Here is a 19,292-nt window from a genome sequence, read left to right as displayed (position 1 = left end):
ATGTTGATTCATCGTGGATAACAATGTTTTCTACTATTTCTAGGTGGAGTTTCCATGTGTGAGCATCAACCATATCACTTTTTTTAATGAAAATTCCGTGATGAAGACAAAAGATGAATAAAAATGTTCGACATCACTCGCTCAACGTGATAAGAAACAAAAGGAGAAAAATTCGCAATGTGTATTCTCATTTGCGTTTCTGTATTTATTATTTTTTTTTACACAACTGTCTTTCGCAACAAATGTACAAATACAACAAAATATGTAAACATAAGGATGGAATATCGGGTAATTCTGTGTAAAAATACATTGGCTTTTAATGTAATGAGTTCTTAATAAAACTGGAGCATTTACAAATGTGAACAAACCAAGGACGGAATGTAAAGTCATTTTGCTTTAAATTTTTGGTTTGTAGTGCAATTCCATGTGCTCTTCATAAAAATGAACATTTTATAAGCAAAAAAGCTGAATGACGGAGAAAAATCAGCTGAATACTAATAACTGTTCTATCATATGCAGGGAGTGAGTAAATCAAATATCCGTTAGTTATAATGCTCAGTTCTAAATTCTAGATATAGGAATGACATTTTGGAACCAGCGGTCTTTGTTTTAATTTAACACACATCACATTTCTTTTCTCATATTCATATTGTATTATAAACATTGTTATTAAGCCATGGGACGTTTGCAACATCTCCCACTTGAAACGGCACATTTCTCAAATTTCATGATCATTTGTAAAAAAAAAATAAAATAGTGTACAGATAATGAATGTTTATGAATGCAATGGTAAGAATAATTTCATGGATGACAATGGAATGTTTCCAATAGGCAAAGCCAAGTGGACTGGAACATTCCATCTGCGCATGAATGAAATTATTCTTTCCATTTCACGAATGTGAAACATTCATTATTTGTTTTATGCAACACTGAATAAATTTCATTGGTCAGAGCCACCAATTGTGTGACTGTGCAATGGAACTTCTATTTACCGTGGACTTAAACTTTTATTTTTGCGGTATGGCCAGGCTGTGGATTGACATTGCCCCCCCCCCCCCCCCACGAAAAGCAAAAAAAAAAAAATAATAATAATCTTTAAAAAAAAAAGGGGTAAAAAAGAAAGAAAAATAGGCGCGAAGTCATATTGCTATTGGGTTGGGGTTGGGGGGAAAATGTCCCTGCCCACCCTCGAAAAATGATAAATCGAGAATATGGTGGAAAAGTAAAGGGATTCCGGGGGGAAAATGTGCTTTGCCCCCCCCCCCCCCCCTCTAGAAAAAATCCTGGCTACGCCCATGTGGATTGAATGAATAATTCAATGAATGTGATCAACGAGCAACCAATCAGATGACAGAGGTTCATTGAAGCGCCGTATAATAACATTATAGGCCACTTGGGGTAGTTATTTATCCCAAACCGAGGAGCTCAGCTAGAAGGACCATTACTCTTTAACACAGTATCAACCTAAAAGGGGTAGTACAGTGAAACTATTAGTCTGTTCTGTGATCACCAAATTGGGGTAGTATTTAAAACCCCACTGACATGTGTTGTGATATCCCACTCAGGGTAGTCCAGTGAGATTTTAGTCTTATGCTGTGACCCTTATAAGCCATCCCAATCAACTAGTGCCAACACTCTCTCATCATGAAGTTGCAGGCTTGGTGGTATCCAACAATTAATATCAAAAAATATCTCCACAGTCTAGATTCAGAAATAGCTATTGCCACCATTTAAGGCCGACGATGTGCTGCTAGGCTATTACCCTGCTACCACCGCATCAACAGTATGGACGGATCGGACATCTTGTGATAGAAAGACAATGTGGTGATGAGTCTTCCATCACGTCTTTTTGTTGGCTGCTAGGTGCTTGAAGAGCTGCCTTAGTTGCGCCTTCCTGTCAACGTGACATCCTGCAAAAAAAATAATAACAATAATAATAATTTTGGACCACGGGCAATCGATCTAGCCTACTTGCTACATTAAAATTTTGCCTCTAAATAGTGCTTGTTTTTTGTTTTACTTTTTGTTTTTCGAAATACCCCTCTAGCTATATAATGGAGTGTCCTGCTCGCGAGTAAGACGTAAACAAATCCTTTTATGGAGATTGGTGTGCGCGTTGCGTGTACTGACCGATGAGATGCAGCTGTGGCGAGTTTGTTGTGAATTTAGGACTATGAAATACTGACTCACTGGTAGTATTGAGCATGCCTACGTGAGGATTGTGAACATTCAACCAATAAAATGGTAAAAGGCACTGGATTTCATAGGAGTCCAAATTTCATGTAACACTGGAAAAGTGTTAAAGACCAGCCAGCCATGTCTTTATCATCCATTTAAGACCGGCCACGTGACGGGCTCTCGACCAATGGGAATGGGTTAACTGTCTTAGGTATTTATGAATAGAGATTTACTGTCGGATGGTGAGAACATACTTCAAATCAATGACAAGAAAAACTAGTCCAGCGGATGTTTCTTACCAAGGAATGTATTAGTTGAGTAGGATGGAGGGCTGATGCAGTCCACCCCGCCCTCCTCTGCCATGACTGGTCCATCGTCCCACATCAGGTCAAAACCACCCACTCTCTTCTCCTTCCCCGTCAATCTGTAACAAGAAAGATTGATATAGTAAGGTTGGGCTTTTTCTTCCGACTACACTTTAAAAGCAATGTATTATCAGTGCTATCTTAGAGCTAGAAACAAAGCATGTGTGGGACTTGCAACCGCACCTCCAGCATTCATATGTGAATATCTCATCAAGCTAACCCATTCAAATGTGATGTAGCACCGGGTATCACATCAATTATTTGATTCCATCAAAAGCCAAGTGATTAAACAAAATCACACAAAGATGTCTCTGATCAATGTTTACAGTGTTAGCATGAAGGATAATGTTAAAAAAAAAGTTTAGTGTCTTTGTATCTTTTTAAAGTGTTCAATTTTGTTGGACATTAGATTCCATGCTGATGTGTAACACCTATTAAGCTGTTTCAGTTACCATAGTAGAACAAAGCACTGCCATGGATTTAAAGGCACTAACTACGGCAGTTTTTTGGTGTAATTTTAATCCAACAGCAACGACAGTACAAGGAAAAAGACTGAGAATCACTTTCCCAAAATTATTTCCCAAATCTTGGCTTCATCTTCAGTTTCAGTAGATTGAGGCACCTGACTAAGGGTACTCCAGCTCAATCCAGTTTGTTAGTGACTTTGTCGTACACGTGTGCGCACAAACAGGTTTGCTTATGGTGTAAATCAAGGATTTTCTATTGTTCCACTTCCCTTTTCCTTTGTTTATACTCTAACACTATTTTGCAACAGCTCTCATTGGTTTTGTACACGTTTTCTAATCGAGATCATCCTCGATTTGGTTCCTGTCCTCGATTCACCGATGATGTTGCACGTGTGTGTCCTCAATTTACACCATAAACACGCACCACTGTTTACTATCGCACATTGGATAAACACTCCACTTGTGTATCTTCTGGTTCCAATGGCTCCAATGCTACTTAATGTGCAGTGGGCATGGTTCATACTGAAGTGACGTCACACTAACGAACCGGATACAGCTCCATGTTCTGACTCAGGAACTTTGAAATTGAAATTATGAGAATCACAGGTGAAGCCAAAATGCAGAGACTGTAATCAAGGCGTGGGAAATATTCTAGAACACAACCATGTCTCCTACTTGTTCTCCATGTCGATGATGTGCAGCATGTCTTCCAGCAGGCCAACCTTGAGATTGTAGTCATCTTGACTACTGGCAGTCAGAGAAGGGGATGCATTGACTTCAATCAGCCAGCTGCAAACAAGGAAAATAGTTCAATTACTTCACAAAACATGGCAACCATTTTGTTGATCTCTTGTCAAACAATATTAGATGCAAATCAGCCGTGAGACCCCGGCTAGCTTGGTGGGCGTGTGGTTAAGGCATCTGCAGTAGCGACCACGAGGTCCTGGGTTCAAGTCCCATCAAAGCAATTTGACAGAAATTGGTTTTCTTCTCATTGAGAGGGTTGCATGTTAAGCATCCAAAATCAGACTTCAAAATCTGATTCGTTGAAGGAAATATTTATGTAAGTCTCTAATACAACAGTTGAAATAAAGTTATCTAAATATCTAAAATTACTATCTCAAAACAGACTAACTGTGTTAAAAAAACTGACAGATTTTTTAAAATACTTGTTCTTCTTCAATGGCTATGAAGTATACTACTTTTAACTTTTTTATACTACTTTTACCAATTAGCAGCAAAATTATTTTCGCAGAACATTTTGTCGCAAAAGGCCAAATTTTCCAGCCAACTTCTGATATACAGCCAAACGCCACAAATACTGATTCGCAAAAGTAATTTCAACAGTATTTGTGCAATATTTCTTGCCGAAGCCTCATATGTTTCAATACTCTGGGGTGTGCACTGGAGCGTAAATTGTACAACAGGCCGTGCACAACGGCCAATTAAAGATCACCACACGGTCCGTCTCCACAGATTTCATCAGTGGACTTTGTGTGTACAAAAGGGATTAGCATGTTTAGACGTCACCCAGAGGCGAGTCAAGGCAATCTTGACTTCTTAACCCGTCAGCCGTGCCTGTGTATAAAAACAGCCAGTTCGTGTTATCACGTCCTCCGACGCCAACGGGTTAACGGGGCAAAGTTGGTAAATAGACTGGTCTGGAGAGCTTTGAACAAAATAAGCTTTCCCACTTTTAAATGACATCAAATTTTGACGACACAAAGGTGTCTTTGTTTCACAGCCCAAGCTTTCTTTTATCCCAAAATGGCACAATAATGGGGAGAATGAAATAGAAAGTTTGAAAGTTAAGAGCCCAACTCACGGTTTGAGATCGTGCCCAATCAGGATGTCATAGCCGTACAGCTCAAAGCAATGTTTGTCATTGATCATGATCTTCTGTACGCTTTGGAGACTTTTGATGAAGATGTCGTTCATTTTTCTGTACATCTCCTCCACCTAACAATGATGCAGAAATAAACTTCTCCTGTTAGATCTTACGATGTCTTTTTGCCAGAGCTGAAGGGTCAGTATTGCCATCCAACCGACCGACTGAGTCACTGGCTGAGTTACTTAGTAGAAACACGGTCACAAACTGATACTTTGTGGTACAACTTGAGCGGGCAAGAGTAGTCTAGTTTCTAAACTGCAGTCAGATATTAATAAAGTAAGATGTTTCAGGTAAATGAAGTAAGATGTTTTGAAGATGTTTGTAGCAGAATCCCGGAGTTCACAAGTATTCCAAGGAGTTAGGATTAACAAAGAGCAATGTTTGATCAAAACACAGACACATTTTAATTTAGTGAAATCTTCCAATGAATTTGAAGGAAGTACAAGAAAAGTTCTTCCTTGGTTGTCTTCAACTTGCCTGCGGATATTGTTGTGTGTGAATTTGCCCTTAAATTGTTCATTCTGAACTTAAAACAACAGTCAAACATGATCTCCCAACTTCTTGGTCCTGCGATGTGACCATCGTTGGTTGGCTGGTTTCAAACAGCTGAACAGACTTATCAAACCATTTTTGATGTGTGTGCATTCAGTTTAAGTTAGTGGAACTATGGTTAACCTTAAAATTTAGATTGAACATGCTTGAAGCTTTCTTGAAATAATGCAAATGACTTACATCTTGGATATCATGCCTTGCAGTCAGGTACTGTCGGAACTGCTGCATCGACCACTTACAACCTTTCTCTGGGTCATAGTCAGGCGCCGTCTTCTGAACGGCCACGTTGGTCAGATGAACAACTGTTTAACAACATGGCTCGTTAAGGAGAATAGTATATCAAGAAAACCCTTGTACTACAAAGCTGAGATCAAAAGTTTTAGAGTCATTCAGAATTCACAGTCATTTGACTTGAATATTAAGGATTTGTTTTCAAATGGCCACTGCACTGTCAAACTTTCATGATTTTATCTGATTTATGTTGGGAAAAACAATTTGAAAGTTTACTGACTGGCTAACCTTTAACAAATTTTTCTAAAAAAAAAACCCATTTTGAAAAGACTCAGAAATGACTTTAAAAAAAACACCTGACTACAGCCATAGCGCTTTATCGTGAATTTAAAAAAACAACTCTTGCGTCTCAATAGACTAATTTCGTAAACAAAATTAGAAGCCATTTTGAGGTGGAACCACGTCCACGTGCATACCGCATGCGTTCTTCAGGCATGCAACTGGGAAATCACAAAAAAAAGAGGAAATTCAAATTTTTCCCAGACTTTGTACAGTGTTTTTCTATTTTCAATGGCACACATGGGAAGTAAAAAAAGAGGAAATCAGCTGATCTGAGGAAAAGTTGCATGCCTGGTTCTTAAAGACAAGGCGCGCGCGCATTTGCTTTACCCTATTGGTTGTTGGAGCCCGAAGTGCGTACGAACTAGACCTAGAGCACAAACCTGGTTTTACCTCAAAAATGGCTTCTAAATTGTTTGCCAAATTAGTCCACAGACAGAAAACAAGACAAGGATCTTATCAGTGTTGTAGTCGAGGCCACAACCTCCGAGGCCAAGGCCGAGTCCGAGTCATGGGTCTTTGAGGCCGAGGCCAAGGCCGAGTCACAGCCTTCAAGGCCGAGGCCAAGGCCAAGGCCACAGTGTCCGAGGCCGAGGCCGAGGCCGAGGCCGGCTATATTATGTACACACATGTAAAAAAAAACATTAGCAAAATTAGTGTTTTTGACATTATACATTTTTAATGCTGTTGTTATGATATTCTTTTCCCCATTTGAGTCCATACAACAGTGCCACAATGTGTTCAGTTTAAGATTAGTTATTTTTGAGAATTGAATTGGTACATTAAATCTTTTGAACAAAAAATCTCCTTCCATTACTGTTTTTAACCGTCCTCAAACATGGATATTTGAAATTAAATTTACTGGAAAAGTTTTGAACTTATTGGATCTCCGCTCAAACTTTGCTCTTTTGCTCTTGATCACAAACTCAACATACCTTTCAGAGTATCCTTCAGCTTGTTTTTGGCATTTTCTGGGCTCCCGGTGAACACCACATCCGCATCTACCCAGTGCAGCATGTACTGAGGATCCAAGACAGCACCTACAAGATAAATCTTTTCAATGAATGGCTCTTGATGACTCCCGCTGCCTGGTTCGGTGTCCATGCCACAGTTGATGAAGATCCCTCTAAATCGCTTCTGCAACGATTTGTGGAGAGCTGTGACAAGTGTCTTACAGACCCTTGCATCATCCTTCCACTTGCTGAGATGGCTGTTGATGTCAAGGACAACAGGAACCACTTGGGTTATTGTGGCGCTTTTATCCCCTGTAAAACAAAAACAAAATGAACACAAATAACTGATTTTGACCTTATTTATATCAATTAAATGGCTGAGAGACTATGCTTAATTTACAAAATGTATATTTATTGGATGATTCTTAAGTGTTTTTGCCACGAAACTTACCCTGCGTTAAGTTGGTTGCTTCAGCAAACGGCTCCAGGATTTTACACAGCTCAGTAACTTGCCCCAACTCATTACGTGTCAGTAGAGCATTTGAAAACTCTGGTGGTTCGCACACCTCAGCCAATGCCTTGCAGTCCATTCCTTCTATTCTCAAGAGTGAGCGAAGTTGGTGGTATTGTGAGTTCCAGCGAGTAGCCACTGCTGCAGGTATGGTACGGCCAACCCCAAACTTATTTTCAAACCTAAAAATAAGACGGACATTTTAAATTCCAACCATTCATTAACTAACTATACACAGGACAATGGGAGAATTTGGATCAAGAACTCTGAAAACTTTAATACTCACCTTTCTTTGAAAATGTTACTCTTGTGTAAGAGAGTGGAGATCTTTGTGACCTTGGCAATCGCTCGGCTGACACACTTCATGTCTTTCAACCCATCATTGACAACAAGTTGAAGAGTATGGGCAAAGCAAGGTATCCTCTGCTTGGAGCTCAGTCTTAGTACGGAGTCAACATGAGCATCATCCTCATCGTCCAGCTCCTCCCAAACTGTCTCATCCTCAACTTCCTCGACCTCTTCTTCATCCACAGATGCCTCTTCATTGTCCTCTGTTGGAAACTTCACTTTGAACGCCTTTTTCATATTTGCTGCGTTGTCCGTGACGATGAAGTCTACCTGAAACAGCAAAATAATATTATAACAAAAAAATCAATGCTTCAGCTGATGCATTTATCTCTTTTGACAGCCGAAACCATAACAAAACAGCCTTAACCAACCTTTGCTCCTATATTGTAGTCTTCAACAATGCTGTCAAAGGCTTGAGCGATTCTTTCCCCTGTGTGCCTCCCACGGAAGTGCTGGCAGACCAGAAGAACAGATAACAACCCATAGCTCCTAGTTTTGGGGTTTGTTCCCATGATGTGTGCTGTTACACCCAAGTAGCTGTGCATGGTCCTATCAGTCCAGATGTCAGTTGTCAGAGAGATACTGTTGTGTTGGGATAGCAAGTCCATGACTTTCTTGTTACCTTCAGCTCTCAACTGGGGAAGTGCCTTACTTGTCAACGTTGATCTGGCCATGGGCTGATACCTATTACCAATAAAAATATATCAAAACTTAAAAAAAAAACCTTTTAATGATACATTGCAACATGCCTATGACATTCTATGATACAGTGATCAGCACAGTATAATCAATGCTCCTTAAGTTATTTCAGTTCCAATTGTTATTATAGTACAATTGTGTGTTATGTGTACTTTTATTATCACTGCAGACTGTATCACTGCATAAAAAAGTTTATTTTATTATTATTATTTTTTTTTTTAACAGTTTTTAATCATTCTGTAGTCCAGTTTCTGAATTGTTTTTCTTGGATTTTAGTATGATTTTTTTTCTGTAGCTTTAAATACATGTTTAAATTTTTATGTAAATACATGTTTATATTTTGATGCTAAAATGTAAGGTGCTATTTAGTTGTATTATAATTAGGCGAGCCAAAATCAAAGACTGAACAAAACAAAACAAAAAGGACATTTCAAGTACCTTGGATCCAAAACTTGCAAAAGGCTCCTGAAATGTTTGTCCTCAACAATGGACAGTGGAAGGCTGGATCCTACTATGAACTTCACTATTTCTGCAGAGATCAGCTTCTGCCGTTGACTAGTCTGCTTGTACTACATTGGCACAGCCTCTCCATCAGTTGAAGATCCAGCAGTGGGATGAAAAAAATCCCTTGAGATCCTGCTGAGAGCTGTCGATTGTTGTTTTTCCCTTCAAATATTCCTCCCACCTGAAGAATGAAAAAAAAAAAAAAATTCAAGTTAATTCCAAGTTGAAATGTTAGGCTTATCTCCTATCAATAACACTCTGACTTTGAAGCCCTACAAATGCAAACCAAGGCTTTCATTTTACCACTTAAAACTAGCAGCTGAACCATTGCACCATAATAAATTAATTAAATGTTTGCCTTTTAAACTTTATTTGAACAGCACAACTGAAGAAAAAGAAGCATTTAAAACGAATGAACCTGCCATAGAAGTCACATGTAATTTTCTTTTACTCCCTCCCCCCCCAAAAAAAAAAAAGTAAGAAAAAGACAAAACAACAATCACCTTACCAGAATTTCTTTAAGTAGCCTAATTAATAATAGAAAATATTTCAAGTGTTTTTGTAATTGTATGGGGACAAATATTTTATCCTGAAATTATGATACTCAAAAACTTTGGTGAACATGACAGAAAAACGACCAACACACTGACACTGACACACCGACCATGCTACACTGCTGCACGTGTAAAGTTACCGTGCACGGCGGCAATGTTGGCCGGCTACCGTGCGTACACGCCAGAGGCAGCAATTCGGAAAATCACGTTGTCGCTGTGCCATTTTCTGACGCGCACTCAGCGGCAAACGTGTCAACAACGTCGATCTCAACTCCGACTTTTCTAACGTATTTCAGATCAAACAAATTTTAAAATGACAGCTAGGATTAGGCAAAAACAAGGAGACAAAACAACAAGACAACCTGTGATTGTGAACGTAAAGTACACACTTACTTTGCTTTGTGAACACGTTGAAGGTGCCTTGTAAAATTTGATGTTGTGCCACAGAACTCGCTGAGTTTTGGAGCCTTTCCCTTGCAAAACTTGCAGGAGGCTCTATGTTTCCTTTTCCCCTTTTCTTCATATTCTTCGTGGTCGACAAACCCGAAATGGATGATCCGGGAATTTGAAGACATTTTGAACGATTCTCAATGTTTTGTTAGCAAAGCGACTAATCAGAGTGACTAAAAGTGTAAGTACTTCACACGTGCGAATGTACATGTACGCGCACACATCCACAGTACAGCGAAGGTTCCCTGTATCCATTGCCATTAACACACGTTCAGGCACACCGTGGAGGGGAAACCAGTCCAAAGCGGGAGTTAGACTGGTTCTATGGCAAGAAGATGATGCAGTGAGTATGTGCGATGCATGGTGCAATGAAACAGCAGTGACGGTCTATGGGTACGGCATGGTGGACCAGAAGCCAGTCTAGCAAGGAGTAGACTCGCCGGTTCGCCGAGGACTAAAAGACTCATAAGTGACGCACGCAATGGTGTACATGTACATGTATGTACATTACATAGTACGACTGTAGGCCGGCGGGCCGTGATGGGAGGCACTTCAACTGTTCCAGTTCATTCATTCGTGCGTGCGTGCTGCACGTATTTTTCATTTAGTTTAACACGGAGGGGAAATACAAAGGGAACCCATTACTGCAGCTTTTCGGAAGTTTTAATATGGTAATAAAATATAAAATAATTTGAAACCGAAAACGCATTTGAATTGGTGGAAATTGGGCGGCCTCGAGCCGGCCTCGACCAGTTTCACGAGGCCGGAAAGCCCCGAGGCCAAGGCCGAGGCCGAGGCATCAACGTCCCAAGGCCAAGGCCGAGGCCAAGGCCTCAAAAATCGGCCTCGAGGCCGGCCTCGAGGCCGAGGCCGGCCTCGAGACCTCCAACACTGGATCTTATTGCGGCAAACTTTCTGGTGCTCTCTTGGCAACTTGTCAAGCCCTAGGATGGGATGGCAATTACGAAAAAGGATACAGGTGTCATCGATGGACTCTAAGGAGAATCGTGAGTTGGAAAATCTTGCAAATCCACTCCTATACAGCCACGCCTTCAATGGAATATACTGTGATATAAAACAGACGAAATATGAATATGCTACAAACTATGAAATTTTATTTTTATTTTATTTCCTTCTGGTAGTGAAACCAAGGATCCCTCAAAAGTGCCCTAGGCACTGTAGCTCGAAAGCCTGAAGAAACCTGTAGAGAGAAGACAATGAGATGAAATTTCAATTTTAGAGGTGGGAGGAAAAGCCCATAGGAATATTCTGAGGAAAACCCACGGAATCAGGTAGGGACTGAAAACCCAATCCACATATTGGCCCAGGTGGGATTCGAACCCGGGTCACAGCGGTGGAAGGCGAGGAAAGTACCGCTACGCTAACCTGACTGCCTGAAATATGTATATCCAGTTAGAAAATTATGTTACCAAAATTATTCACTATCAAGCAATGACTCTTTTGTTAGAAATCTGAATGGAAACATAATTCTTCCTCACACTGATCTGATTTCAACAGCTTTCAAAGTTCAACCTACCGAGTTTACCAGCACATAGACCCGGAGATCAAATTTCCTCCCTCCGATAAGGTAAGGGCGCTCAATGTATCGTGAGACAATGTAAGTCTCTGGCTGTTCTTTTTCCTCGTCCTTGCTGTCCCTGGGCCGATAACTGTCACTCTGCAAAAGAAAAGACAAAAAGTAAACACGTCATCTTGTTGCAGTTAAGGTGACTTGACTTTTCCTGAACATTTCTAAACGGTGACCCCTGACCACACTTCTATGAATTATTCATGATTGTATGAATTATTCATGATTGCTCCTACCTTCTTCCACTCCATGATGTCCTTGAGTTTCTTGAAGAGGAAGATGCCTTTACCTTGAGACTTGGCCACTGGCTTCATGATCCAGATGGAGCCAGGGTTCCTCTTGAACTCGTCCACAAACATGTGATACTCCGACTAGAACATTTGATAAACAGAATACATAACATTTCACAATCCTCTCATAAAAATTCCGATATCCCCTAATTTTTCCACTCCAGCAAATAAACTACAGAATATTTCTGATCAAAAATTATCATTTGTGACCAGATCATCAAACTACTATTAATGAAGCACTTAGTGCAATTCATGATGAAATAAATTTGTACTCTTATAAACCTTTACTTTATAAAAGTTGGTCAACTGCCTAATGCTGCCAGTATTTTATTGCACAATTTACTGCCGGATTGCTTTATCATTTTAACAGAATCATTTTATAATTCAGATTTTGAAGGTTTTCTTCATTACACAATTTAACTTTTATTTTTAAGCTCACAATTTTGCTTTACACTGTTTATCAGACATCATCTGTTTCCCTCAATATCCCAAATCTACCAAATTCCATGCCTAGTTTTGCAGGAGTCTTTCGGGTACGTAAGCCCAGCCACCATTACTTCATGAGGGCTTTTGATACCCAAAATTTATATTCAGTACAAGGAATGTGAAATGTATATGTTATAGCAAAAAAATGCCCAAGAATATCAAGGACCTTTGAGTTATATACAAAAATTGGACTGCGCGGTTCTTTTACGATGGGAAATGCCAAAAACTGTTTACATAGTTAAACACAAAAGCTGGTTATCACATCTTACTGGTAGTTCAAAGGTCATGGGAAAGAAGTCGCATCTCGAGGCCTCCACTTTACTGACTTCTCGCTCCAACTGCTTGCGATATCTCTTCAGATTCTTCACCATGAGGTTCTTGCGGGTCAACTGGTAATCAAAATGATGAACGAATTTTTAATCATCATACAATCGAGTATAATAGCTATAAAATTGTTAGAATAATGTTGGAATTAAACAATGGATATTGCAAACTGGATGGATGAAAACTCAAAGTTGATAAATTGAGAGTTAAAAATTTACAAAAAATGAACTGTAATATGGGGTGGTTAACACAATATTACACATAACATCAACCAAATTACGGGAAACTAGATAAGATATTATTTGATAAAATACTCTAAATAACAGAAAATCTGTATATATAAACTAGATGTTACAAACTCAATGGATCACACAATGGAAAATCTAAATGAAACTCAAACTACTCTACAGGAGTAAATGATGGGTTCTAAAAGCTTCGCTGATTTACAATTAATTTTGTATTTCTATTCTGGAGGGCACTAGTATGGTAAACGATGGAATGTGTTCTGCTTATACTGCTCAGCAACATTTTCTGTTTAAAATGCTCCGTGTATTTGGGCCTAGATGCTCAGGCATTGTTTAAAAATTGTTGTGTCCTTGGGCAAGCCACTTCACCCCAACTGGCCTCTCTCCACCCAGGAGTATAAATAGGTACCAGCATTAGCTGGGGAGTAACCTGCAGTGGACTGGCATACCATCCAGGAAAAGAAATATTCTCTGTCCAGTTTATACAGAGAAACCAGCAACATTACAACTGGCCTGACGAGTCACATTAACGCCAGACAGATTTTACTTTTATACTTTGGCTAATTCTGGTCGCATGGTCTTACCTCGTAGTGATTTCTAAAGTGGTTGATGCGTACATGGTCCTCCATGTAACACGTGTCAAAGTATTCCCGCATCCATACCCGGTCCGCCCAGAAAAAGTCAAAATCAAACTCATCTCTACAAAGTGAGTTGAGGAGTATAGCACAAGTGGACAAAAATAAAATCATGATTGGAGCAAAATAATAAAGAAATGGGATGGAAAATGGGATGGAAAATTGGGCTGAAAATCAGTGGAAAAGCAGTGTCAACTTTGGTAAAATCAAAAAAATTATTGTCAATAAGTGCTCTGCTTTTTCGAAAGAGTGTAATTCCTTCCTTGTTGAACAACGTACTGTTCTTTTAGCTGAGAAAAATATCAACAAATCTCACAAATTTTTTTCACAAAACAGTAGCACATGTCTTTCCACACTGACTTTCCACTCAATTTGTTCTATGCTACAGGCACTCTGAACCGAACAGGGCAGCAATCTTGAATGTGATTGGCTGAAAGTTGGCTGAGGTCATCAACTTTTTTTTATTTTCCTTATTGGTCCATATTTCTCCTTTTGACAGCTAAATTGTCGGTATATATTTGAACAAAACGGTAGTGATTCAGTGAAAACTACACTGGTGGGTTAACATACCATGCTTCCCAAGTTCCCATTAAACTAAAAATCCAAGATGGCAGCCCCCATGGAATATGATGGACAATTCAAGATGGCAGCCCCCATTGGTCAGAGTGCCTGCACCATAAGTGCAACGTGAGATGACCTTCTAACCTCATAGTGATTCCTAAAGTGATTAATCCTGACATGCTCCTGCATGTAGAAGTGATCAAAGTATTCCTTCATCCAGCCCACGTCCGCCCAATTGAAATCAAAGTCCGCATCTCTGCAGCGAGCAGATATATATACACGTATGGCACCATTAATCAAGATAGCTTTTTGGGATTTACGAAACTCTGGCTTTGTTTCAGCTTCGCTTCGGCTCCATCTCTGGCTTCATCTCTGGCTTTGGATTCATTTAGAAGCCTTTTATGTCCAAACCATATATACTCTAAAACTTGGCCTCTCATGTTCTTGAGGCAAAACATTGATGGATGCCCCTAAGTCAGGGGCCAGTCAGACATTTCTTGAAGCGGAAGCTGAAGACAAAGCCTGCGTTTCGTAAATCCCCTGAATGCATGGGTTAGTAAGAATAGCATAATGAACCTTAGCACGGGGTGAGGCTTGGAAGATAAAGAGTTCAGAGTAGGGAACAGGGATGGGGGGTGCAATGGGCTTTACGCCAGTCCAAGACTGATAAAAAACAATTAGAAAGTAAAAACGGAGGTTCCCCCATCACAGATTCATGGGCAGGACATATTTTACAAAAGGAGTTCTTCATGTACAGCGTAAGGCCAATTAAAAAAATAAACCAGTTTCCTGTCCCTGCCCGCGTCCTTTTTCTGGCCAGCCCCACCCCCCCCTTTCTTTTAAATACATTTGCAATATTTTTTGTCTTTTATTTGTTTCCAGGAAAATTGTAGCTATTTATGTAACTTCAAAATCTGGTAGACAGGGTAACAGCTCTTTTGGACACAAAAGTCTCAGCAAAAAAAAAAGTAGAGAAAATGGAACAAAACACCTAATTAAGGGCAATAAAAGGACAAGAAACTGTTTTTTTTACTTATTTACATATGCGGAAGTGGGGATGTGGTCGAAAGGCGCAGACCAGAATAGTTGATGGTTAATTGAATTCCCTTGAAATGATGTGGTAACAGAAACATAGGAAAAGATAAGCTTATGCTGGAGTGAAAAAGAAAACAGGTGGCTGCAAAAACAGGTTCACTGGTAAAATAACAGAGTAGAAATGAATGCAGATATCAGTGCAATAAAAGACAGATCAAAAGATGCTTTTTACCCATTGATGAAAGTACATGTATGAAACCAATGATTGATTTTTTGCACAGGATTTTTTTTTTTGTTGGCAATGCGTGGAAATTAAATCCCCGTGTCCACAGTGTTGACACTTTTTCAGTATATATTTACCTAAAAAGTGCCTTTCTTGAGCAAATGTGAACAAAAACAATAAAAAAATGTAAAAGGATTTCAAGCAATCAGGCTGCAGTGAGACTACCAAACCAGCCAAATGACAAACAACGACTGTTAGCATTTGAAGTTGAATTGTGAAGCTGTAATACAATATTTTATTTTTTTCTTCATGATACGACCAATTTTGGGGAATTTGGGGTGTGTACAATGGCGGTAAATGAGATTAAATTGTTAACTAGGTAGCACTTCAGTTTTTTTACACAAAATAAAATATATTACAAATCCAACTTACTCTTTAACTTCAACCCAGTTCTTGGATCGCAAGACGTCAAGGATGGTGTTCTGTAAGGAGCACTTGAAACGAATGGGACGATCCCTAGACAGACAGAAAAGGGTAGTGGTGTTTCTCTTCATCATTAAAATTATTTAATTCACTCCCTAAAATTGCTTCATTCTTTTTAATGCTGTACAGAATCAGTACCACAGATTTCCATGATACTTGTACTTTTTTTTTTGTAGGAAAATAGAAAAAGGGTGACTGCAGAAACTTACAGCATTAACCGCCCAGCCGTTTACTCCTATCATAGTTCTAGGAGTACCATCCATTCAGGACAAATTACGAGTAAGTAGGCCTAGTACTAGTCTGATTCTGTACTTGAGACTGAGTGACAGAAAAAAAATTAAATGGTTGGTCAATTTTGCCAAATTTTGTTTTTGGAAGAAGGCATTGTGGTATTCTGTGTTGGAAATTAGTTTTACAAAGGAACCTACGCCAAATCTAAACTGAGAAAATTTAGTACTTCAACGAAGAATAAATTCTTACCCAATTCCCTTACGGATCACCGGCCTGTAGTTCTGAAGGTTTGCCTGCAAAAAAAATGATGGTGAAAATGGCAATGCAATCGATTTGATTCCTTCTGTCAACTTTTCAAGAAGTTCAAGGAGCTCATTAAAAATAGGACAACACACTGGACTCCGTTAAATATCACAGTTCTCGGAGTAATAATAATATGATATGAAGTTTATTTTTAGAAAGCCTCCCCACCCATCACACTTTATAAATTTGGGATGAGTGACTCAATAATATGAACTTCTGTTCATCATGATCATGATGATGAAATAACAAGCATGACAAGCATTGTGATTGTGTGTCACCCAAGTTGGACTTTGTGAAATAATCTTTGAGGAAATGGGTCAACTCGTACCCGAGTTAACTCGTACCCGAGTCAACTCGTACCCCAAAATTGACACCCAAGTCAAGTCGTACCCGAGTTAGGTCGTACCCGAGTCAAGTCGTACCCCAGTCAACTCGTACCCGAGTCAAGTCGTACCCGAGTTGACTCGTACCCGAGTCAACTCGTACCCGCAGCTCAAAATAGTTGCCTATTTTCGAAAAGAAAATCAGTGAAACGAACGGAAGATCCGAGGGATATGGCCGGTTGTCCGTGCACGGTGACATCGTTTGTGCCTAGCCTGTGCGCGTCGCCGGTCAACGTGGTCGTACCGTGCACAGTGACATCATTTTTGCCGGGCCTGTGCACGCACTCGCCGGTCCACGTGGTCGTCCGTGCACGGTGACATCGTTTTTGCCGAGCCTGTGCGCACACTCGCCGGTCAAAGTGGTTGTGCGTGCACGGTGTTTTTGCCGTCGCGTAGTTAGTGTCGAAACCTTCGCCGTTTTTCAACGGCATTAGGCCTTGGTGTAATTTGTAGTTGTACATATTTAATACGGGGCTAATTTTCATACTTCAAATAAATGTTCTACCCAAAGTATGCATGCTTTTATCAATTTATTTTATTTTTATATTACAGATGATCCTGTGGTTTTCCGATGAACCATTTTCTGCTGCTCAAACCGATCGATCGGATGGTCTGTCACACAGTTCATGATGAATCGAATCGGATGTCAAGTTTTGAGGATGAAACCCGATTAGCTCAGTTTTGTTTAAGATAAAACTTTCTCTTGCACTTGAATTACAATTTGCTAATGTCAAACAATCTTTCACACCCAAGGATCAACTAACAAATTGGTCCCCTAAAACTTATAGAAAGAGCATCTCTGAACGAAACGCGCCACCATTTTCCTTTATCGTGTTTACTTCCTTGATGCCTCAAATGTAAACAAATAATTAAAAATCCTACATTTCTGTTACCAAAATAATATTCTAGTGGAAGTTATCGCAGAAACTTTATTTGAGCTGCACAAGAATTTTTTTACGACATTTACCGAACTAATTGTACAAAAAATGACCAACATATTAAAGAATTATTATAAATTAAATAACGATGTCCGTGTGACTCTTTTAAGTTTCTTGTAATATATTTTCTCTTCAGATTTGTACTTTCAGGGCCCCCAATCTTCCCAAAGAGATTTGTGCCATGTGCAGTTATTATTCAATAAATGATGCCAAAAATGGAGTGAGTGAACGTTGAAAAATATTACTTTTACATTACAAAATTCATTTTTTAATAGCAGCTTTCTTTTAAAAAAAAAAAGGTCTTAAATACTTAATTCGAAAAAGAAAACTATGCCCTTAAAACACGTTCGACCGAACAAAAAAAAGACGTAGCAGTTCGCACAGTCACTCCACAATTTCAGTGATCCAGGGTCTCTGAAAAAAGAAAGAAAAACATCATTAGTATTAAGAGAAAATACTACACAAATTTTAAAATAACACATCTGATGATCTGGATATAAAATGAAATTTACCGTTTATCAGCGAGGGCTCCGTCGACTCGCGAGTACCACACTGATGCCGTTTTGAAAATGTTCTCCACGCCGTACCCGTCGCGATGAAGCCCTTGCCGATGAACGGTACATTTTCCCTTTTCATCCAGATTGTGAGCAACATTTGATACCACCGCCTTCAACTAATCCTTGAACTTTATTTGTATTTCTGGCGGCATCACTACTATTTCTCAGTCGCCGTTTTTGAGGGTAAAATCGGAAGTTTTGTTAACCATCCATCCGTACTTCCAAACTAAAAAAGGAGGGGAGTACGAGTTGACCTGGGTGCGAGTTGACCCAGGTACGAGTTGACTCGGGTACGAGTTAACCTGGGTACGAGTTAACTCGGGTACGAGTGAACTTGGGTACGAGTTGACTCGGGTACGAGTTGACTCGAGTACGAGTTGACTCGGGTACGAGTTAACTCGGGTACGAGTTGACCCAAAATCATCTTTGACATGTTTGAGTTTACCCTCTTCGAACAGTGTCGAATTTCCATAAAATGCTTATCACTACGGCTTCAAAACTACTTGCAAGACAATCTGTTATGCATGCGGTACTCACCCTTCCACCCTTGTTCATTGTTGTAGGCGATCTTGATATCAAAACATTTCAACAGATTTTCCAGGCTTTCCCTTACGATTTTTCTCGAACTGCCCTTTCCGCTTCCCTGGTCGTCATAGTGCAATTAGACAGCGCCCTCTCGTGATCGATTGGATCCAAACGGACTTTCCTTGCGATCGCCGCATCAAAGTTTTGCTTGTTCACCGTGTAGATGGTGATATTTTTCATCGCGAAACAGCTTGCTTATGTAAACAAAATACTAGAGAAATCCCCCCCCCCCCTAAGAAAACACAAACGAAACAAAACACACCCAGTTTTGAATTTATCAAGGACAATCGTGTTTCCTTTTGTCACCAATGGATCGAGGAATAAGAATAGACCAAGCACATCCAGGACCACTTGCTGATCTTTTGTTCTCCTTTTGTGTGTAC

The 19,292-nt window shown here is 39.7% G+C and overlaps 1 protein-coding gene across 2 annotated transcripts; it reads right to left on the bottom strand.

Annotated features, from left to right (window-relative positions):
- Positions 1-1,288: 1,288 nt before the first annotated feature.
- On the bottom strand, positions 1,289-18,998 carry LOC119736957 (probable tubulin polyglutamylase TTLL9). Of its 2 annotated transcripts, none has more exons than XM_038211003.1 (13): positions 18,862-18,998; positions 16,393-16,436; positions 15,862-15,945; positions 13,560-13,674; positions 12,676-12,795; positions 11,867-12,001; positions 11,580-11,720; positions 11,020-11,107; positions 5,634-5,755; positions 4,836-4,969; positions 3,686-3,799; positions 2,478-2,602; positions 1,289-1,910 (listed from the first exon to the last, which is right to left on the bottom strand). In XM_038211003.1, exons 1-13 carry the CDS (start codon positions 18,877-18,879, stop codon positions 1,840-1,842), a joined length of 1,311 nt encoding a protein of 436 aa, XP_038066931.1. In that variant the 5' UTR covers positions 18,880-18,998; the 3' UTR covers positions 1,289-1,839. The 2 variants fall into 2 exon arrangements, with proteins under 2 accessions (XP_038066931.1, XP_038066932.1); XM_038211004.1 differs by lacking the exon at positions 13,560-13,674 and adding an exon at positions 14,316-14,427 and having other exon boundaries at positions 1,291-1,910; positions 18,862-18,996.
- Positions 18,999-19,292: the final 294 nt, after the last annotated feature.

This window comes from Patiria miniata, unplaced genomic scaffold (assembly GCF_015706575.1).
Source record: "Patiria miniata isolate m_02_andy unplaced genomic scaffold, ASM1570657v1 HiC_scaffold_3, whole genome shotgun sequence".
Classification (NCBI taxonomy): domain Eukaryota; kingdom Metazoa; phylum Echinodermata; class Asteroidea; order Valvatida; family Asterinidae; genus Patiria; species Patiria miniata.
The sequence above is the reverse complement of the archived record's forward strand: the minus strand, read 5'-3'. Positions and strand labels throughout refer to the sequence as shown.